Below are 22,771 nucleotides of genomic sequence, written 5' to 3' on the forward strand. Positions count from 1 at the left end.
AATTTTTGGCGCCAAAATTTGAGAATGTCAACAATTACAAGGAATCTGTTTTATGGCGTTTCCAATAAAACTGCTTTGAGGTAAGATTTTTAACTTAATAAAGTAAACTTCAGTCTCATATATGTATAATTTGAAAACGGTTAAGATTTAACATAGTTAAAATTCAATGGTTGCAAATCACTAAATGCAATTGATCAATCATATTTTGGATACACATGTGCAGATGTACAGGTTCTAGAGGTCTAAAGACTGTACAAAATGGGTTGTTACCTTTTGATATTTATAATATACTCACTTGAAGTCGACTGTAAATTAAATGGTTGTTGACGAGTTTTTCTGTCAACAATGGTACAGAAGAAATTGGGAACTTCCAATTTATGTGGCTAGGGACGTATATACGACCCTGATTTGGCAAACCTCTGTATAAATGCAATATTTTATTTAATACATAAATTGGATGAGTTGGTCTGATAAATAGTTTCAATGTGGGTTATGGACGATTGATATATATTGCTCTAATTAAGTAGATTAATTATAGTGCTAAAGTTGCAAGGCATTGTCGGAAACCCAAACAACCAGTCTGGCATATGCTATACTAACCATGCTAACTGGGGGTCAACTTCTAATAAATCCTAATTCATGCCCATGCAACACCTATATAATTATAATATATAAACAACAGCTGAATGTTTTCATACATTGTACCTCCTTAAAAAGTTTCACATTTTTTAATTGAGAAAAGTGATTGAATGTTAATGAAAACGAGAAAAACTTAATAAGTTGACCCATGGTAAGCAAACACTGGTAAACAAGACTGAATGTAGGTTTCTGATGATGGTTGCAGTGGTGTGAGGTCCATTTAAAAGTATAGAGGTCCAAGATGCCACCTCCTTCAATGTTAATTTTAAAAATTTCCTGAGGGAGGACCCCCTACTGCTGAGAGGGGGGACACCCCCCCCCCCTCTCAGACCCACCAACATCAGGCCTCTGGCCCTCAGTTTAGGCCCTCAGTCCTCAATAGTGCCCCCTACTATTTATTTTCCTCCACTTACTAGCTCTAAAAGATAAATGAGAACCCTGCATTTAAGCCTTATATTTTCATTGATATATTTGCTCATTTTCCTTGCCTTTGATTCTACAGGTCCAAGTTGTAGATGAGTTATCAGTAACTGGTGTTTATATTTCCATTTTATAAGAATTTTTGTTTTGCAGAAAGAGAAAATTGATAGGGAAATGCTTAGATGAAAAAGTTAAAGACTTCGAACATTATAAAATTCCAAAGGATTACAAGCCAAGGTGAATTATTGAAGTTTTAACGAAGTACATATAATACATGTTTAGCACATTGTTATGTTTTATAATTATATTATGGAAATGGTTTTAATTGTAAATGACTTGCAATTTATATTTAGGGTAAATAACAATGTCATGTAATTTAATATTTAAAGTACATTGCAAATTCATTGATGAAACTAGGATTTTTAGTACCCATGAATTTTTATTTCTATTTATTATGCCCTCCTTCGAAGAAGGGAGGGCATATTGCTTTGCAGCTGTCTTTCTGTTGGTCGGTCCACCAAGTTTCCATTCATTTTCTTTGCAGAGGTTGCACGTATTGAAATGAAATTTGGTATACAGATACATGTATATCATAACAAAAAGTCCCTTGAACTTAAAAAATTTCCATTTTCGTTCTTTTTGTTCACAGGGGTTGTACTTACTGAAATGAAATTTTGTATACAGATTTATCATAATAATATCTAGATCAAGTTCAAGCAATTTTTGACAGAGTTATATATGCTGCTGGGCTTAGAAAAATTTCAACCATTTGCACTTTTTGTTCATTTCCTTTGCAGAGGTGTCCAAGGGAGGAAGCTAGCATACGTGTTTCACAAACATCTCTTGTTCATTGTTTAATTCAGCTTAAATAAATACCCCATACATTGAAATATTTTTCTTTAGGATAACAGGACCAGTTGTTGACTGGAAACTGTTTTACAGACAACAAAGTGCCTTTAATTATGCCAGAAACCAGTCTGAGGTACATTTTTATGTTTCAATTTAGGTAGCACAAAACAGATAAGCTAAAAAATTTCCTTTCGTTCAATTTTTCTGAAAATTTGATATTTTGTAATTTAGAATGAAATCTATAAAAATGTAAATTTTGAAAAAATTTGACCTGAATCTCACAACAGTTTAAAACAGTTATACATGTACCACCAGTGAGCAGAGTACCTTAACTTCATTATTGTCTTTGTGTAATTTTTTCACAGGAATTGCATGTATTTGCCTTTGAGAGTTCCAGTGTAGGGTTTGGAGACGGAAAACGTATGTACCTCGTCTCCAGTTATGATGTCTTTTGGAATTATTACAAGTTAGTACACACATTGAATTTCTATGGTTAAACCTATTGATTTATCAAGAATACCAAGGATACAGCTTGATTTAATTGCTTGCCCATTTTCATGCATGTTTTGCTTATTACTTGCAGACAGTTGTCAAGTGAGAAAAAGTTGCATTATGAGATTATTCCTGAGGGTAAGTATTTACTTAATGAAGCATTTAACTTGTGAATATATATGTATCTTTAATATATAAAAAAAAAACACAGTGACAGTTAGTGAATTTTACTACAGATGTGATAGAAACAAAATCAAAAATCACTGAGGTGAAATATGATGCAGTCCAATGGATTATACAATTTTGACAATTTCTTTATTCTCTGAACTGCATAAAATACAGTGTTGAGAAAAATCACAAAAAAAATTTGAACAATAATACATATAATACATACATGCATTGCATGCATTGGAGTGACAATACAAAAGTGAAAAAAAAGGAAAAAGGAAAAAAGTATGATTAGCAAATGACAAATTAACTTATTACTTAATTGTCCAACGAGATCAAAGAACAGAAACTCAGAGAACAATCTGTCTTTATTATTTCTGTTAACAGCAAGGGTCATGGTTATTAATATATGTTCATAGAACTGTTAGAATACTAAAGGTACCGGTTGATTTAGCATTTTACAAATACATATATGTTTTTCTTTATCAAAGTTTCTTTGATTTATAACATAGAGGTAGTATTAAGAAATCATTTAGTCCATGGTTATCCATGAATTCTCATTTCATGAAAATTGATACCGTAATTAATTATTTACATGTATGAATACCTTGGGCTTCTCAGTCTCTAAATTCTGTCCCCATCAAGCTGAAAATTTTGACAACCCACTCAAACAAATGCAGTTTCTTAATAGGTGTCATTTCCAATGCCTATAAGGTTTGTTGTACTTTGTATTTAAAAAGAATGTTAACAATTAAATGAAATACATATATTTTTTCAGGTGCTGTATGCAAGCTGTACTTTGATTTGGAATTTTCCATTCCAGACAACCCCGACAACAATGGGACAGAGATGGTGGCCATATTTATACAGGTCAGTTTGCTATGGATACTAATTAACTGGATAAGTTCACATATATTCAGGTTTTAATTGACATCAGTAAATCAATAGTTCATCATGACACTTGTGTGAAATGGGCTATAGTTATGTAACTTAAAACTTTATAGATAAATGTATCTCCTTTATCTTAGTATGTCTGTTTATGGTTAGAGGAAGAATTCAGTGTGAAATGTTCAAGAAAAGATGTACTGGATTTGGAAGCAAGGCAAGTAACTGCCCAAAATAATTTAAGAGAATTGAAAATTAGCTTCTTAAAACTTATTTCTTCATAGGGTTTTACAGATACTTGAAGCTGTATGACATTTTCCATTTTTGTTTTCAGTACAGACAAAAAGTTCAGCAGACATCTAATCTTCCTTTTACCTGATGTAGCTTTTCAGGACAATGTCACCATTGGTTGGTATTTTTCCTTTGTCTTCTTTAGGTACTGAAGCCAAGTTTAGATACAATTTAATTATTACAAAACAGAATTTTTGTTGCTATACCTATAGTTTCCATGAATCCTTTCATCATGCAGTAAGCAATTGTACTTATTTAAACACAAAGTATTTCCAATTTTCATAAACAAAGGAGACACACTTTATACAGTTTACTGTACTCATCAGTGTGTCAAGCCATGGTTTTGTGTTTGCATAGCTCTTTCCTATCGCTGGCCACTAAGTCATAAATAAAAAGTAACCAGAATAAGTTAAATATTCAATTCACAATATGTGGCATAATGTTAAACTTGTTGGTATTCTTCTGTTCATGCACTTTGACTCCATCAGAAATAGACTGAAATGTATTAATGGTACTTGAATTTTTTTTTTGTTCTGGTAAACTGCTATGATCTCTTACAATGTTTCCATGAGGATTTTACATATAAATACTGTATAAAGGGAAATATTTGCCCCCATTTTATTTTGACCCCTTTCACCTTTGTTGTCAGCAAGTTAATTAAGACTGGGTAAATTCCAATATCTCCAATGACTGTATTTCTCTTTAAACACAACTGTGTCTGGGTGAAATCAAGATAGGGCAAAACTGTTTGCAAGTGTAGAAGGGCAAAAATTAGGGGTGAAAGTAACCCGGTATGCGGTATTGGCTGTGTGTAGCAATTTAATTGATGAGAATATACGTGTACTTTTTCCAGGCTGTTTTATTCATCATATAATCGAGGAACTGAATAAATATTGTGAAAGTTCAGACTTGCCCAAAGTGGAAAATAGACTGTCTCTTGACTCATGTACTTCTACTAAAAAGGACAGTGTAACTAATGCATGTCTTGGAAATCAAATCAATTCTCCTAAAAACTGTGAGTCTGCTGTGGAGGATGCTTCATGTTGTGGAGACGATGGTGTGTTGGACAATGTCAGAAAGAAATCACAGATATCAGACAGGGTGTTAGGACATTTCACCAAGGAGCAGCTCTTATCTTTGATTGTCAGAAACAAACATGGGGAAAAAACTTCATTTTGTGATATGGGTACTTTCTGTGTGATTTTTTCAGTAATTCAAAAGCAAACAACTTCAGTTTCATTACTTGAAAATACTTTGTGTGCATGCTTAAAAATGTTATTCAACTCTTCTCTATGACTTTTACACAAGTATGAGAAATTACATTGTCAATAAGAGTATTAAGATATTTTTTTTTCTTGCCAATGCAGGAGTGTACACCAAAAATAGGAATTTTCGCCTGTACCTGTCCAGGAAGTATGGCAAGAACAACCCTCTTCTTGTGGCTGCAGAGAACGAGTTTGTTCCTCTATCATCGATGAATGATAAAGCCATCTTTATGGACTCACTAATAGCAAATGTGAAGTAATGATCATTTATTAATTTGACAAAATTAGTATGGTTTTTGTTATGCCAGTTTTTCTCTTTTAGGAAAGTCACTTGTTATTCTAGTCAATAAGACGATAATACATAATACCAATTTGTCAGTTATCATATTTTATTTTGTTTTTTGTAATTTTAACATCTACATCTATATCTCAAATCCTTAATTAAATGTCTCAGATACATGTATGTTTTCAGTTCCATCAAGTTTGGGATAACAAGGTTTGCATTGCCTTATGCCATAAAGTAATCATTCATATTATTCACCTCTGTAGATAATGAATGTGTGATTCTATTCAAAACAGATTTTCACCCAGAATGAAGATATTAAAGTCTAATGACACACATAGAAGAAGTCAAAGATCATTTTCCAATAAAGGTGCATCTAGTACAGGTATGAATCAAAGGCTTGAAATGGCTCGATGCTTACCCTACTACCAGTAGTTTGGTGGAACAGAAATTACTATACTCAACTGTTAAACACTTGATTAAATAGTTCTCCAGATGTGCATAAGAATATAAGTTCAATAGCCAGGTGAATAATAATTTTTTTTTGCAGGTATGGAATTACATATGAATATAATGCAATGGATTTCATTTTAGTATTTTAGGTTCTAACATGATGATACTGTATTTCTTTTTAATACACATGCATCGTTAAAAAAAATCCGTGAGATTTTTAAATGCACTATACCTAATATTAAATGCATAAAAGGAATTTAGATGGTTTAGTATTGATACTTTGTCAATCTTTATGTTCTTATGGGTACATTTTTAAGTGTAACACTATGACTTGATTTTGTAATGTACATTCCATTAAATTAAAATGACTATTGTTTGGGTGCAAGCAGAGTTTGCATGAATAGAAGAAATGAAAATCACATAAGTATGTCAATATTCTAATAGTTAAAAAATTGTACAATTGCTGAAAATTTTATAATAGATGCAATAAGGAATCATTTTTTGAATATTATTAGGTGATAATTTTGGTGGGGGCATGATCAAATCTATCATAAAGCTGGAAGGGCTTTATTGGTTTTTGACCACACCCCAACCAAACTAAAAATTATCACCACGTAGTACTCAAAAGGATAATTTCTTAATTACAATTTACAGAGTTATTATAACTTATCAGATATTTCTCATGATTACAAATTACCCTCCAATTGCAAATTTTAATCTTATCTTTTTTTTCAGCATGTTTGGAGGGCTACAAAGCCTCTCCTTATCCAGAAGTGGATGCTTTCCTTTTAGAACATGTACGAAAACTAGAGCCAAATGGAGGGATCCGTCATTGGACTTATTTCAGTCAGGGAGAACTTATTGTTTATGAAATGGCCAACTACAGATTTTGTCACAATGTAGAAAGGAGTCACAAGAGCAACAATGTGATGTAATTAGTCCTGTTTTTTCCACTTCTCAGAAAAACTTTTATTTGTCAGATATACCTAGGCTTTATATTTTATCATTTGTTACATTATTTTAATGATTTTGATAAAGTTGGAGGAACAAAAATTTTCATTTTTTCTTTTACTACAGGTTCGTTGTGGACCTGAAGAAAAAAATTTATTACCAAAAATGCCACGATCCTGTCTGCAAGTCACAGGGGTTTAAATCTTCAGGTAAAAGAATAGTGAATTAATTTACTTTAAAACAAACGCTGATAATCCTTGGTACTGAATAATCCAATCAATCATTGATCTTGTAGACTTCCCATTGCCAGAGTCTGTGTTCCCCTCCTTCTTGTGGGAAGATGACCCTATGTTTGATGGAGAAGATGAGGATTTATGTAGTGCTGCTGAAGACATTGAGAAGACATTGCCTTTGTGACACCCTGTACCAAGAGGATTTAAGTAGTGCTACTGAAGACATTGAGAAGACATTGCCTTTGTGACACCCTGTACCAAGAGGAATTATGTAGTGTTCCTGTACCAAGAGGATTTAGTGTGACACCCTGTACCAGGAGGATTTATGTAGTGCTCCTGTACCAAGAGGATTTAGTGTGACACCCTGTACCAAGAGGATTTATGTAGTGCTGCTGAAGACATTGAGAAGACATTGCCTCTGTGACACCCTGTACCAAGAGGCAGTCACACACTGGAACAAGACTCTTATGTCAAAGATATACTAGTATCCATGACATCACTTGCAAAATATATCCTACACTCCAAATGTACATGTATATCTTAGGTTATTTTATATGAAAGAGGGATTCATAGCATGAAATCTTTTTGAACAAGGTTAACAGCAGTGCAATTCTACAGATGTTCTAATTGATTAAAAAAGGCATTGTTTTGCTATTTGTATGCCTAATTTGCATACAAAACAACATGTAGAATGTCATTTGTATTGCTTTTATACAACTGTTTTAGTCAGTTTTTGGACAGAAAGAAGCCAGTTAAAGAAATGTTTAAGAAATGTTTACATTCTCAAATGTACAAGATGACCGCACATCCCCCTTAATCAAAGAGATCATTTAAATGTCAATTAAAACAGCATAGTGACTTAATGTGCAAGGTAATTTGTTTTTTGAGCTTTATATATAGTTATAACTCGAATATTCCAAAAATAAAGACTGTTCACTTATACTGTTAAAAGGCCTCTGTTTCAGATTGTACTTGGCATCAATAGCCTATGTAATGTAAAGTGATCGAGGCTCTTTATAAAGTTTATAGGTATCGTTGACACCCCTGCGAATGTTGTTGTCATTTGAATTTAGACCACATGGTTTTATTGTGACACTATCAGTTTTGCAGTAAAAAGTTGTAGTCTTTTTCCAAGAATCTGGGTATTTATAGTCAAATAAAAACTTTAGACGTTTATTGATTTCAAACTTTATATTTTCATTAACAGGTGGATAAAATGAGTTCTGGAAATAAATGTGACCAAAAAAATTTTTTTGGCATACATGTAAAAGCAACCCCAACTCCTATCGCGACCATTTATTCATTTCATGGTTAATTATGAGCAATTTAGCATATGTATATCAACATTGTAAGCAAATTTCGATTTAGTATTATACGGTGACGCCTATGATTTGACAGCGAGTTAGTGGTGATTTTTTTTGTGATATATGGATGCATTAATGTTGAAAATGTAGAAATAGTAGGTCTGTTACGATAATTCAGGGAAACTGGAGTCGAAACATGGGTCGAAGCGTAAACCGTCTTTGGTTCCGATATTTACACGTTTTCCAGAACAAAATATGAGGGCTTGCGAAGAGAAGTGGATGTAGGCTATGCCTATCCTGTCCACTTCTCAAAAGAGAATAATATATATATATAACTTGAGAGTCATGTGTTGAGTCATAAGCGAGTTACAGAGCTTACTATTTTTACAAAGCTTTTGTTTACATTTTGAATGTTAAAGTACAAATTCCATTTTAAGACCTAAAATGAATGTGTTAAACAATAGAAGCTGTTTAATGATGCTTAAAATGAATAAGAAGATAAACAAATCAGCTTGAAAAAGATTTTGAACTGCATGCATGGTATATTGAACCTATGTAAACAAAAGCAGGGCACACGCCTTGTTTTCGTGACAAAGAATTGTGAGCCCTGTATCTTGCATATACATGTACTAGTAACTCATCGACTGACTCTCAAATTTTATTTGATCATTAAAAATGCATTCCCAAAGCTTTGTAAATAATAAAAACAGAAAAATAGAATATGACCAAAATCATGACCATGTCCCTTTAACATATCATATGCACTGATAAATTAGCATCATTGAGAACACGCATACTTACTAGCATACTCACTAGCTATTTCAAATCATTGCTAAGAAATGAAAACTTTCCGGAGTAACCAATGTAAAAATCACTGCACAATGTCTATCAAGTGATCTTGGCAGTATATTGGCTTGTGTATGACATCAAAATAACTAGCCATGTTCAAATCTAACGATGTCATAAGCCATGATAGAAGATCAGTAGAACATTTTCAGTGCTATGTTTGCACAATTAAAAAATATATTAGCATCAGTGTGTTGTTTAGTAAGCGTTAATTCAAATTATTTAATAGGATTGATGCATTAAATCTCCCTTTAAAAAAAAATCTTGATTGATAATGCAAAGAATCTATCAGTAAAAAGACTACGTTGTATTAATGATTTGATACAGGGACATGCTATTTTCATTATTTCACTCTTGTTCGTAATTTTATATGGAAGGTGAAAGAGGCCGGGTGTGGTTCATGGGTTCAACGCAATTGAATTGGATACAAATTCTTTGTAACACTTAGAGTCCATATTAACCAAATATTGAAAACCTTCTTTTCATGAGATTTGCAAGTAAAGGGGTTATCTTATCAAAGAACAAGTTTTGTTTTCGGTTTTGTTGACAGATATGATTGTATCGCATGAAATGTAGTTATATTAGAACATCTTTTTAAAAAGATAAATAATACTTCAAAGTACATCGTTTGTCGTAGAACATAGAAAATTACTGTGATCATTCTCAGAGACTCTCATTTTTACTTGCCAATAATACCTTTACTTGCATTACCAATGGATGATTTCAAATATTATGAATGATTGAAAAAATAAAACATAGCCTAAATAAAATAATTACTTATCTAAAAATGTTAGTCTTGGGATCATGAAACAAATTTAAGACTTTTGTCCAAATTTCATTAGATTATGATAAATCATAAAATTACACTTAAAATTTCAAATTATCAGCGTGATATATTTGCATTTCCATTGTTCTTTCCCACTGTAAGCCCATACGGAGGAGCTGCAATTATTTCTCTATAATCGCAATTGCTCTGTCAGTATACTGTGACGTCATAAAGGTGTAACGTTATATATACTTTTCCATGACGTTATAGATAAACCACTATACGATACATCATGTGTTTTTCTCCAACTCCATTAAAATTGACGTATTTAAATGTAATATTAAAACATGTTTTTGATAACATTTTAAAGGAATTACTGTTATAACATATCATTGATTCTGTTAACAAATCTATGTGAATTAAAAATATACATTACAGTCTGAATATTTACTTTTGATGTAATAGCTAAATGTAAAGGTCTAGGCTAATACAGGGTATTTGCGAGTGGTAAAATGCAAATATAAGTAATAAACAACGATTATTTAGTGAACATGGCGTTATGAATAGCAACTGCTCTGCTGGCATATTTTCCATGATGCGCTAGCGCGCATCATGGAATATGCCAACAGAGCAATTGCTATTCATAACGCCATGTTCACTAAATAACGTTGTTTATTTCTTAAATAAAGGCACATGTTAGTAGCATTTCATTTTTCCATGTTTTTAATTACAAGACAATCAGACAGCGTACAAATTTTGACTTGAGTCTGTAACTGCTTGATGATCCCGCGGCACTAGATCATATACAGGAACGTAGCATATGGGGGGGGGGGGGGGGGGGCTACTTCTTATCGCAACAGACGTTAGTTCAGTTACCGATAGATGTTGAAATTAACTTACATTTTAATAGATATTTATGTTTTGATATATAGTTTATATTTTAACATATATCAAAGTAAGATATGATATGAAAAACGATCAGTACTTGCATATTTTGAGAATATTGTCTGAACACTCATACTTCCGCTCGAAATTTCACAGGAACTGAACAAATCTCGGGGGAGTCTGTCATTTGAGCACATCTGTATGAATTTATTATATACTTAACGAGGATAAAGAAAACATTCCGAACACATTCGCAGGGGTGATTGAGAGCATATATTTTTGACCCGAGAAGTTATTCACATGTATTTATTATAAGCATATTCATATAAAAATTGGAGATTATTGAACCACCATCAAACAAATGATCAATACTCATAAACAAATCGGTCACATGGAACGTTACCTGTCTACCAAAGCTAAGTTTGTACACTAAATACTTTTTAAAATGTTTTCTCTGATTATTATAACGTGCGTTTAAGATGAGCAAAACAATACTGAATTTACCGATTATTTTAGATGTTTTATCAATAGCTCGTCAATAAAATCATATTTTCTCCGTCCATTTGATATTTTGTCAAATTTGGACTATGAGATGGTTTTCGCTATTGCCGACTTTCGTTTTGATAATTTTGTCATTCCGCAATATGGAGTTGTTTTAGTGAGAGACTAGGGAGATGACAGAAACCCTAGTCCTAGAGGCTGAATATAAGAAAGTGGTACGTAGTTATGTTTTACGGTGCGACCGTTGGGGGTGAGCGCAGCATAAATTGAGTAATACACACGGGTACATGATAAAACTTAAAACGTGGCTTACCAATGCATCAACGTGAATAAAAATAAAATATTTTACGCTCCAATACGGTGTGACGGTCTGGAGGACCACACTTTTCACTATCAGATTCATCTGAAACGTGCACAGTTGGATCCGCCTATCTCTATCCACACTTTACAAAAGTTATGTCCCTTGGCCGCCATCTTTGGGGGGGGGGGGGGGGTATTTTGTAGTTTAGAGGGTTGTTACTTTGTCATTTGACATTAGAAATCCGTTTCTGCTGTGAATTTTGATTGCCCCAAGTTGGGGCAGTGCCACATCAATGAGTTAAATTCCAAGAGGTTTCTTCACAGGACGCCCAAATATTTGGTTGCATAATTATTTTAGAAGGGGAAAGTTGTTTTTTCCTTTTTGACCTTTGGGTTGACCCCGCAAAGGGGAACAACTTTTGCAGAGAGTGGATTTGACTATTTATTCATTACGCTAAAAGGCTGCATGCTTAGGGTGCTTTCCATTAACGTTGCCTCGTCAGCAACATCATCGGGAAACGGTGATCTTGATGGAACGGTTGGCAACGTCACAATGCTCCAACGATGACAATTTAGCTTAAAACTGATACTTATTTTCTCATAATTTGGTCCTGTATTCTCGATCTGAATGTTTATTGAAAAATTTGTCAAAATTGTCCATGTGACCCTTTCGAAGGGGGGCTGGTGTAGTATATAACTTTAATTTCAATCCTAATTTCCTTGTTTTCAAATTCATTTTTTAATGCTCCCAAAAAAGTGGGGGGCCAACTCCATCATAATTCAATTTTTTATATGTCAATTTAATTTTAAAAAATTAGCTGCTGCGAGAAAAAGTGGGGGGGGGGGGCCAGGCCCCTCCTGGCCCCCCCTGATGCTACGTGCCTGATCTTAGGACAATCTTTAGCCAAATTATAAAGTGAAAGATTATTGTCGTACATTTTATATATTTTTAGTTTAGGTTATAATATGTTTTTTAAACATGATTTGTCAATTACTTAAAAAGAATGAGTCCACTTTTAACTGCAATCTTGCCCTTTTATAATCATCAAATTTACCTATCTAAAAAAATAAATTGTGAACTTTTTAACTCAAAACTCAAAGCAGGGTTTAATAAGAAACAACTCATATGTTCTTGTGAGAGACTAATTCAAATCTTGACATAATATCAAGTAAATAAAAGTGTATAAACTCCAGTGCTAAACCTGACCTCAATATTGCCGATCATTGTATAATTTAACTAAGAAGACGTCAATCATACATGTGAATTGATGTGTTCGAAGGGTAAAAGTGAATAGAGTTGAGTCACGTGTTCAATGTTTTGATATTCATGAGGTCAAAACAGGTTAAAAATTGTAAACAAGGTAGGCCTCTCTTTTCTATAGAGAAAATTATCTATGGTTTTTGCATAAATTCAAGATATAACATATGAGCGCCTGAATGTTTCAATTTCTTTCATTGATGTGAACAATTAATATATAGCCTATATTAATATAACCGTATTAAATGACCACGTTAATGACAAATTGAAACATTTAATGCACTCATATTGAAATCATACTCTCAATATGGGGGTGTGGCCTAAAGTCTATGAGAAATTGATGTAAACAACGCTTAATTACAGTGTATAGGAAAGAAAACTGATATTGAAAATATTAAACTACTGGTACAATGTTTGACGGAAAGAATTGGGTAATGATCTGTATAAAATCTTTATTATTATTTTCGTGCAAATTATGAGGGGCCAATTTAGGATGTTAAGCGGATCAACTCATTGTAGTTAAAACTTAAAAAACGTATTTTGATCATGTATTATTATCTAAATATTAAGCAAAAAGTGAGGGAAACAATAACCTTGGACAGAGTATAACCCTTTAATAAATTGCCACCAGAGAAGAGTTCAAAAAATACATCTGTGTGTTCACCATTGTCTTCTTCAGCAGCCATGATAGTTCTTGCATGATGTGATGATCAGAGTTACGCTTGGACTTTAGTTTTAGAATACCGTATTTTTCGAAAATTAGGTTGAAATGGTTTATTGGGCGAAGGAGGCCGTTTTTAGCAACAAAAAAAAGTATAAATAGGTCGACTTTGAAGAATTGGTCGAAAAATTACCGCTAGTTTGAATGAATAAATGGTTTAAACCAATAACGTTGTCATATTATAAGTAGCCTTTAATCTTATTTCACAGTTTTAAACAAAATGGAAATAAAATGCATTTCTTAAAAACATCGTAAGAAAATGTCTGAAATTGCATCAAAATTTTCAAACCAATTAATTCAGTACGGCTGAGTTAATTTAAGATCCTTTTTTATTACCCGGTACTTCCCTGCCATGTGTACAAACTGGTGTTAACCGTGGGATAGTAATCATGCCTGGAGGCATGACTATGGTAGCACATGCAACCTTGTGTCTCTGTGTGACTTTTTACTGTGTATATACACACGAGTCAACCTCTGATCTTATCGAAGCCTGCGGGCATGAGTAGCACGTGCCGAGAGTTCAACTGTGTATAATCAAAGTAGGCACTACCCAGACTGATTTCAGAGACACCTGGCTAAGATTTCATCGAGAGTTTAATTTTGAATACACAGAAAAAAACTTGCACATGTATTCAATTATAAAAAGAAATCGTTTTTTTAATTTCTATACCTGGCGATATTTCCCCCCGTAATTACCCTTTATACGGTTCTCATTTTACTTTTACCACACGATCGATTTCCTGTTTATCATAAGCACACGATCAAAATGCATGACAGCATGTAATAATGATCGAAAGATGATTCAGTCAACGATCTAAGTAAGAAGAAATAAATTTATTCACATTTGATTTGTTTAAATAATAAATTACTAATGTAACAGTATATTGATTAAAATCAATACGATGTTTACACAGAAATTAAAGCAGTATTAATATTATAGTAAACACTCATGATTTCATTGGAGGTTTGTATAAATCTTTGCAAAATTTCATATCAAATTGTCCTACCAAAAAAAAAACATAAATGGGGCGAGGCGATGAATAGGGCGAGGTCCATGTGTCAGGAAAAAAAGTATCGACCTAATTTCCAAAAAATACGGTACAAGTTTATTTATTGTGGTTGATAATGCTTGTTATCAATAAACCACTTTCAAAAGATATGCTTGTAAAATTATATCCATTGTTCAACAGACAAGTGTTTGTAAATATCCCCTACACAGGGGAAATTCTGCCAAATTTTTCATGATAATGGTGATTGATCATATTACATACTGTGATACATATATGTTATGATTTACTTTTTCAGAAGAAAAAAAAAATCCAAGGTTAGAAAAATGGCTACCTCAGACAATGTAAATGTGAGTATTGGTTGTTTTCGTATAGTATAAATTCAAAATTGTGAAAATCATGATCTTCGAGGGTAGGGTGGGGCAACAGTGGGCAGTTGTATTTTTTAATACATAGGAATATATAGAGTAAATCTTTGATCATAAACACAAGAATATCCAGGAGATAAAAGGATTTTTGTTCATACAGGATCTAAATGTTTTATACCACATTGCCCAGATAGTTTGGATTTTGACTCCATTAAGTTGATATTTCATCATACATATTGTTCCTCAGGTGAACAATGTGGCCCATGGGCCTCTTGTTTGCTGTAGATTAGCTCAATTAAAATTTTTTAAAGATATAAATTGATAAAAGATATATTAAAAAAAAGAAAATGGTTATAATGAGGATTTGGGGTTGCCCAACCACTTTTCTGTGGGGTCAAAAGGTCATGGGGTCTAACATTGAACCTTATCGGAAATATAACTTGAAAACGGACAAAGATAATAATATAGGGTTTTTAGAATCATATATTGATTGTTACAGGCAATGTATAGGGTTTATTAGATCTGACCTCTGGGGTCATCCCCACCCACCAGGAATTTGAAATGACCATATATCTCAGAAACTGTTAGAATCCTGACTCCTTAATCATATATATTCTTGTTCCATGTGTTTAGGGACAACAAATTGTATGTAGGTCATGGGCCTGGGGGATGGTCCTAAGTTTGGACTCCTAACCCCTCATAAACAGGAAGTGCCTGAATATCTTGAAAATGGTTAAAAACCCCACCCCTAAACCATATATATTCTTGTTCCTTGTGTCAAGGGGCATCAAATGGTATGTAGATCATGGACCCAGGGGGTGGTCCTAACCCCTCATAAACAGGAAGTATCGAATATCTTGAAAATGGTCAAGAACCCCACCCCTAAACCATATATATTCTTGTTCCTTGTGTTAAGGGGCTTCAAATGGTATGTAGATCATGGGCCCAGGGGGGTGGTCCTAACCCCCATAAACAGGAAGTGCCCGAATATCTTGAAAATGTTGAGAACCCCACCCCTAAACCTTATATATTGTTGTTCCATGTGTTAAGGGACAACAAATTGTATGTAGGTCATGGGCCCCGGGTGTGGTCCTGACCCCCCTCAAACAGGAAGTGCCTGGATATCTTGAAAAAGGTCGAGATACCCACCCCTAAACCATATATATTCTTGTTTATTAATTGTGTTAAGGGGAATCACATGGTAGGTAGGTCATGGGTCCCCGGGATGGTCCAGACCCCCATCAAACAGGAAGTGCCCAAATAACTTAAAAATGTTTAAGATCCAGACCCCTAAACCATGTATATTCTTGTTCCTGGTGTCAAGAGGCATCAAATGGTATGTAGGTCATGGGCCCCGGGGGTGGTCCTGACCCCTCTCTCAAACAGGTAGTGCCCGAATATCTTGAAAACGGTTAAGAACCCCACCCCTAAACCATATATATTCTTGTTCCTTGGGTCATGTTGGTTCACTTGATGTATAGTAAAGGAGTCCCCTAGAACATCATGAAACTTCAGAAATAAAAATAATCAAGTTCCAAATCTTTTTGTCTGTTAAGTTTGATCTGTGGGTCATCTCCACTCCAAATGATGGCCTCGTTCGTTTGGGAGACTTTATAATTGCCCCAATCATAATTACATCTTCTTTCTTTCCCTTCTTTTCAGATTCCAAAATTTTCTGATGATATTGATGAATTTGATGGTAGTGTTCTGGAATATGTAACTGAAGACGAAGAAGCAACTCTATTTGCAAATATAGCCGATTTTAAAGCTAGACGTTGCTTTGTGAAAACAAAGTTCCATGAAATGTTTGTCAACATAATTGATAGTTGTAGGAAAAGTAGGAATTCTTGGACTTACCTTAGTGGAATTCAGGGACTTGGAAAGACATCATCAGTGCTGTACTATGTTTTGGATCGCAGGAAAAATAATGATACTGGGGTTCATTACTTTGACCTTATTGAAATCGAAAAGAAAGATAAAAACCTACAAACTTTCTCTACTTTTGTTGAAGATTTTCAAAGCGAAGACTGTTTTATCATCGATCATGTTACAATGTTCAATTCTCATTACCTTGACCGAATTAAAGAAATAGTTGCAAGTAGAATTGACAAATTTATGTTGATTGAAGCAGGATTTACTGCTAGTGCACACACTGCTCTATATGATTGTGGAAAAGAATTACAATTGGATGAGGAGAACTTTTTGAAAATTTGGAATGGTTCTTTAAAGTCTTTGGGCTGTCAGGACCATGCTCTTTCACAGAAGGGAAAAGAAGTGTATGATGTATTCTCGAAGCGCTTTTTGGTAACACCTAGATTGCTTCATGGTGTTCTGGACTATATGTACAGCTTTCGTTGCATTGGGAAAACAGTTCAACAAGCTTTAGCACGCTATACAAAGCAGACACGAGAAGAAATTGTCCACTTTAAGGGATGTGGAGACAATGAACAATATGCACAATTTTTGCTTCACACTACTATTCTTTTGGAGCATATCCCAGATGAAGGAGAATACATCTTTACAGAAAAACAGGCAACAAAGATTTTGATTGCAATCAACATTTTTGAAACTGAATATTGCATAGTCACAAAAGATGAATTAGACTCAAATAAAGAATTATCAGAGCTTGACCTTAAAGAAGGAGATAACTTCGTAAAAGTTCAGCACCTTCAACCTTACCTTGCAGATGCATGGCGACAAAGATTACCTTATCATCTTCAATTTGTGCTGGAAAAAGCTAGTGATGAGATTTTTACCATAATGTTCCGGAATGGAGAAGCTGGAAAGGAATTTGAGAAAATGCTTGTAGAGATCCAGAGGAATCAAGGCACAGTAATCCTACCTTCCAATTCAACAGTTCTTGAAACAGTGTTCGAGCCTTCAGAGACAAAATTTGATGGGTCACAAACAAATGACTGGCTACTCTTGAAAGTTCCACGTAAGAATTTTTTGGAATGCAATGTTCCAGATAATCTTACAGATATCCCAGAAGATTTAGAAAACCATCAAAAAAATATTGCAAAATTTGCTTTTTATATAAAACAGCGTATAGGATCAACTGACAAGCTTTTGGTTTATCCTCAGGACCGAAACTTGTTGGGAGTTGATTACTTTGTATACAGAACAGACAGTGGTGGTATGGAGGCATGCTCTCCTGCTAAGAAACTTAAAACCAAAGAGAATTCAGTACTGTATCTTGTTCAAGTTGCAACTGGTGCGACACACAGAGGAGACACTATAGGCCAAGCTCTTGATGTTGTGAAGAGGGTATTTTCTGACATTGATGTTACAATTCATGTTGTTCTTATCATTGCACAGAGTGACTATAAACCATACACATTAACTAAATGCAGGTTTGAAAACATCACAGTCTTAAATTTGTATGAGAACTCTTCAAGTGTACTTCAAACCCTTTTGCAGTCAAATGCACTTTTGTATAAATTTTACGTACAACTGATAAAAAAAACAACGTAAAACAATTACATGTAATATATAGTGTATTTTTACAGTCTTTTAAAACAACATAAAAATATGTATGTAAATACATGTATGTGTATAATGCCTTGTTTGATTATAGGACTGAAATAAAGCCTATCTTAAAAATATTGTTGTAGACAGTTTTCAAAGTGCACAAAATTGGTAGAATCACTTTGCTGATAAAGGTTCATGTAGTCTTGGTTGTAAGTACCGGTATATTACCCTAATTATTGTGACACTTGTTTGTATGTGTATTAGGCTATTTGATTTTAAATAAAGATGAAAATATGTCAGTTAGAATACTTGTTATTGTCTTTCGCAAAGATTTATATCATATCACACAAAACAATGTCTACAAATATGTTATTTATTTGAAAATTGTATTTTGTCAATCTCGCCTACAATGTACATGTACCTGTATTTTATAAGAATTTGATTAAATGGGATATACCTAATTTGAAACTACTCAACTAAATAGTTGAATTGCATGTCACATTGGTCACTTGATTTAAGGAATTCTTTTTATTTAAGGAATTCTTGATTTAAGGACAGAAGCAGGTAAAAAATTTTGCAGCCAATGCATAGGGATTTGCGCTTAACATACCGGTAAATAAAATGACATGCATGTCGTAAAACTTTAAATAGCAATTTAAATTTTATGTCTAAAAAAGTTATTTTATCATTTTTTCATAGAAATTGTTATCTCAAAACTTAAGAAAATAATGAACCACTTTTCAAACTATGTTATTTGACCATATATTACAACAGTGATGTAATTTTAAACTTTGACATAACAATTAAGAGAAGTCAACGCTGCGTTTTTTTTATTTCATTTAAATATTAACCAAGATATGAAAAATGACTTAATACATGCAGCTTTTTTAGCTCACCTGAGCCAAAGCAAAAGGATTTTGATTAATTCAAGCTATTTAGTAGATTTTAAGGCCAAAATAACTGAAAAACCCTCAGTGTTATTGAAATAGCATGTCAAGGTTCACAAGTTGGGGGTTTGGGGTTGGGGGAGGAAAAATACGTTTGCAGAATTTAGTCTCCTGTGCGGGAGATCAGTTGGATGCGGAAGATTTTAGATTTTTAGGCCGTTTTGTGGGAGGGTTACAGGTATGTTTTAGCATTGATTATGAAAATAGTGGATTTTTATAGGTCTTAGTTAGTTCATATTTGGTATGCATGATTAAATTGTTTTGTTATTGATTTTAATATCTTATAATAAAATTGTTTGTTTAATTGAGTGACAGGTATATTTCAAGTAAGTAACAAGCAATAGTCTACAAACAATTTATTTTTACCACCTTTCTGGTATAACATGTACTGGTTGTACTTGTAAACAACAGGGTATTTGTGAATGAAAATGATACACTAAATGGTAAAGTACCATTTCTTCAGTCTTTTAGATCCATTTATATTTTCCATGTTTGTACCTAGTGACTCTATTTTGTACTTTTTTGCTATATTTGAATTTACTTTTGATCAGTTACTGTCACACTAACACTACATGCATTCTACAGCTTTGAGCATGCAATAAACCCAAAAGAAAATGGTTCAGCTATGAAAAATGACCATTCTTGCTACGTCCACAGTTCTAGTCACTGACAATTCACATCCAAGGCTCCCAGCCTCCCCACACACGGCCCACAATATTGGGATCTGTCGCTTGGTCGATCAGTGCTGCCACCTGTTGCTCCACTGTTAATCCCGAAGCAGGAAGCTGGGCTCGAACATTTTCTCTCTTATCTCCCTGAAGCACTCTCTCTAATGCTGGAAAAGCTGGCTTCTTGGAGTGTCCTAATTTCAATTCCTCTCTGGAATATATACAGTAAGTCATGAAAATATCATTTATAACAGCTTTTGAGGTCAAATGTATTGTATACCATTTGATTACCTTGATATGCAGACAGGATTATCCCCCCTTAGTTTGCGCTTCACATACTCTATTTTTTCTTTTGGATACCACTGAACTTCATCTTCTGGTGATACTGAATTTAAAAAAATATCATTCCTTTCAGTTTCCATAAACAATTGTTATGGATTTTGCCAAAAGGTGGGACATCCCCCCTTCCCCCAACACACATGTATACATGCAGTAACCAAAATCACTATAAAGTCTTGATGATTTCTTAAATTTCAGTTGGGAATTTGTGCATTTTCATTGGCATTATTCTAACAAGAGGCCCACAGGCCTTAAAAGTCATGAGTACCACAACCCATACACAGAACTGTCGGGAAAACTCGTAAATGTATTTAATTACCTGGTAAGTGGAAAAATCAAAACACAGTAATGAATTTCCCTCCACTACAAAGTTCATACGCTAAGAAATTCAAAGGAGGCAAAATTGCCTGTGCATAAATTGCTACAGTGTAGGTGTTAAAGAAGTGATAGCATATTCCTTCTTTGATTTTTATTACATACACATTCCCATGTAGCTTGAGTATTATCTTTCATGCATGTATATGTAGAACAAATACATGTATTACTGATGCATACTGTGTGTATGTACATACCTTCTACTTTCATTTCATTCATTTGCTTTTCTGCATTTACCTGCAAAAAAGATTTTTTGAATGTATATCCTGTGATACTGAATATTGGTGGATAACTTGTACATAGTACATTAACATTAATGTCCTTCAAACAAAGTTTGAATAATTCTGTATTACCGGTAAATATGTGTACTAACCAGCCAATCAACAGATGGTTCTTTGACAAAAATGTCCATGGTATTCATTAACAGATCACAGTTATTTCTCAGTGCACGGAGAGTGTGAATCATGGTAGACTCAATCAAACCATGGACCTGTAGCGGCATCATTAAGTTTCGAAGCTGTCGAGTCAGTCTGAATGGTATCAACTCAGGAATTGGAAGGAACTGTAAATAGAGAGTTGGAATTACATTATTGGGTTTGATTCCAGGTTCATCCATGTTCAATATATAGATCCATGTATCTTCATTTGATTTGTTCATTCCTCCTAAATAATGTACAGTATTATCTTGCTCAAAGTATACTATATGAAAAGCTAACTAAGAGACTAAACCAATGCTGACCTGTGTAGCTGACCCAAAAGCATGACCAAAGTCTATGCCCACCATTTCTCCATTCTTAAGATTTATCATGAAGTTGGACAAATGTCGATCACCAATGCCAAGCACATACTGACATATCGAGATTAGGGCGTGTGTTGAGGCACACTTGCAGCGAAGGACATGGAATGCCTCGGGAGAAGTGCTCATCTTGTGGAAAGCTCGCCTGGAGAATACATGTACATGTATATGTATTCATCAGTTACACATACATGTAACAAGATTACCTTAGATCTATGATTATCATCACTTTAGGGAAGAGGAGAAAATTTCACCTGCACATTTAAACAAGAAATGTTATAGAATATGTATACATGTATGTGGCAATACTGTAATTGGGACAGCTTTTTACAAATCAGGAAAACTATCTATTTTCATAAAAATCTTCAAAACATCTCATGGACATTGTTTTTTGTAATTGAAAAATTGATCTTAAATGCTCTCTCCACTTTCATTTGTAATTCAATACAATAATACAATGAGAACCGTTACCTTGATAAATCCCATGGTATAGTATTTTCTTTTTTCTGCAGTTCCCTCCTAGTTTCTGTCATGTTATATTTCAGGTACATCTGCATGTAACCTTGTGGAAAATCTCTTGGATCTTTGCTTAGTTTCATTATCCAGGAATTGTGAAGACTCGAGGGTCCCTGTCTGTGGAAAAAGTTGAATGATTTGTCAAATCTAAGAGTAATTTAAAATCATTATAAGAAACAGGTACATCAAAACTCGCTCAGTACGAACACAAATATAGTGAAATCTCGGATATAGCAATTGAAAGTTTTATGGAGTCCCCAGCAAGACTCTAAACAAATCCTAGCAATTTTTTTATGGCTATAATGAACATGGTTATTACAAATTTATGGACTTGGAGTCCCTAGGACTTCGCCATAACCAAGTTTTACTGTATATTCGTATATTGCACTTACTTGCCACTGACAAATTTGGCTTCTTGCTCTGTGAGATTGCAAATCAAGAATTCTTTTAGTGGGATGGTGTCGTTCATCCATTCTATCAAACCAACCCTAAATAAGAAGATAATATAAGTAATCAAAAACTACAGAATACAGAGCTGCTCAAATTTTTTTTACCACTTCCAGCAACTACAACATGTGGATCAAATTTAGCATCCAGGCATGTCACATTCATGACATTTAATAATATCACAATATACATCATTCTTCAGGTCTTGTAAAGATTCAGCCAGTATTAAATAACTTAGATGAGGGAACCTTCTCCAAAAAGTCCTCCAGCATCCAAAATATATGGCTCAGATTGAACACCTAAGGATGTTTAGAGCATATCATGTAT

At 33.8% G+C, this 22,771-nt stretch overlaps 3 protein-coding genes across 3 annotated transcripts in view; 2 read left to right on the forward strand and 1 right to left on the reverse strand.

Moving 5' to 3' along the window:
• On the forward strand, positions 1-8,193 carry LOC128165190 (DNA-directed primase/polymerase protein-like). Its single transcript, XM_052829453.1, has 14 exons — positions 1-80; positions 1,213-1,296; positions 1,963-2,041; positions 2,274-2,374; positions 2,492-2,538; positions 3,347-3,438; positions 3,597-3,670; positions 3,788-3,861; positions 4,598-4,930; positions 5,112-5,265; positions 5,589-5,677; positions 6,481-6,676; positions 6,823-6,905; positions 6,992-8,193. Exons 1-14 carry the CDS (start codon positions 25-27, stop codon positions 7,111-7,113), a joined length of 1,584 nt encoding a protein of 527 aa, XP_052685413.1. The 5' UTR covers positions 1-24; the 3' UTR covers positions 7,114-8,193.
• A 6,573-nt stretch (positions 8,194-14,766) lies between these two features.
• On the forward strand, positions 14,767-18,655 carry LOC128165549 (uncharacterized). The gene is made up of 2 exons (XM_052830196.1): positions 14,767-14,867; positions 16,548-18,655. Exons 1-2 carry the CDS (start codon positions 14,799-14,801, stop codon positions 18,357-18,359), a joined length of 1,881 nt encoding a protein of 626 aa, XP_052686156.1. The 5' UTR covers positions 14,767-14,798; the 3' UTR covers positions 18,360-18,655.
• Positions 18,656-19,584: 929 nt separating this feature from the next.
• Positions 19,585-22,771, reverse strand: part of LOC128165550 (DNA-dependent protein kinase catalytic subunit-like) — a 49,288-nt gene continuing 46,101 nt past the window's right edge. Inside the window, exons 89-95 of the mRNA XM_052830197.1 lie at positions 22,390-22,485; positions 21,953-22,114; positions 21,425-21,626; positions 21,059-21,247; positions 20,883-20,922; positions 20,263-20,356; positions 19,585-20,182 (exon numbers count right to left, since the gene is read on the reverse strand). Of these exons, the coding sequence (XP_052686157.1) occupies positions 19,978-20,182; positions 20,263-20,356; positions 20,883-20,922; positions 21,059-21,247; positions 21,425-21,626; positions 21,953-22,114; positions 22,390-22,485 (988 nt within the window). The 3' untranslated portion in view covers positions 19,585-19,977. The remainder of the gene's footprint in view (positions 20,183-20,262; positions 20,357-20,882; positions 20,923-21,058; positions 21,248-21,424; positions 21,627-21,952; positions 22,115-22,389; positions 22,486-22,771) is intronic.

Source organism: Crassostrea angulata, chromosome 10, assembly GCF_025612915.1.
Source record: "Crassostrea angulata isolate pt1a10 chromosome 10, ASM2561291v2, whole genome shotgun sequence".
In the NCBI taxonomy this organism is placed as follows: domain Eukaryota; kingdom Metazoa; phylum Mollusca; class Bivalvia; order Ostreida; family Ostreidae; genus Magallana; species Magallana angulata.

Excerpts from the sequence above, each read along its gene's own strand:
- LOC128165190 (XM_052829453.1), top strand. The coding sequence starts at position 25 with ATGTCAACAATTACAAGGAATCTGTTTTATGGCGTTTCCAATAAAACT. Across the intron at positions 4,931-5,111 it reads AACTTCATTTTGTGATATGG|GAGTGTACACCAAAAATAGG; the intron begins GTACTTTCTGTG and ends TTGCCAATGCAG. Across the intron at positions 5,266-5,588 it reads TCACTAATAGCAAATGTGAA|ATTTTCACCCAGAATGAAGA; the intron begins GTAATGATCATT and ends TATTCAAAACAG.
- LOC128165549 (XM_052830196.1), top strand. The coding sequence starts at position 14,799 with ATGATTTACTTTTTCAGAAGAAAAAAAAAATCCAAGGTTAGAAAAATG. Across the intron at positions 14,868-16,547 it reads CTACCTCAGACAATGTAAAT|ATTCCAAAATTTTCTGATGA; the intron begins GTGAGTATTGGT and ends CCTTCTTTTCAG.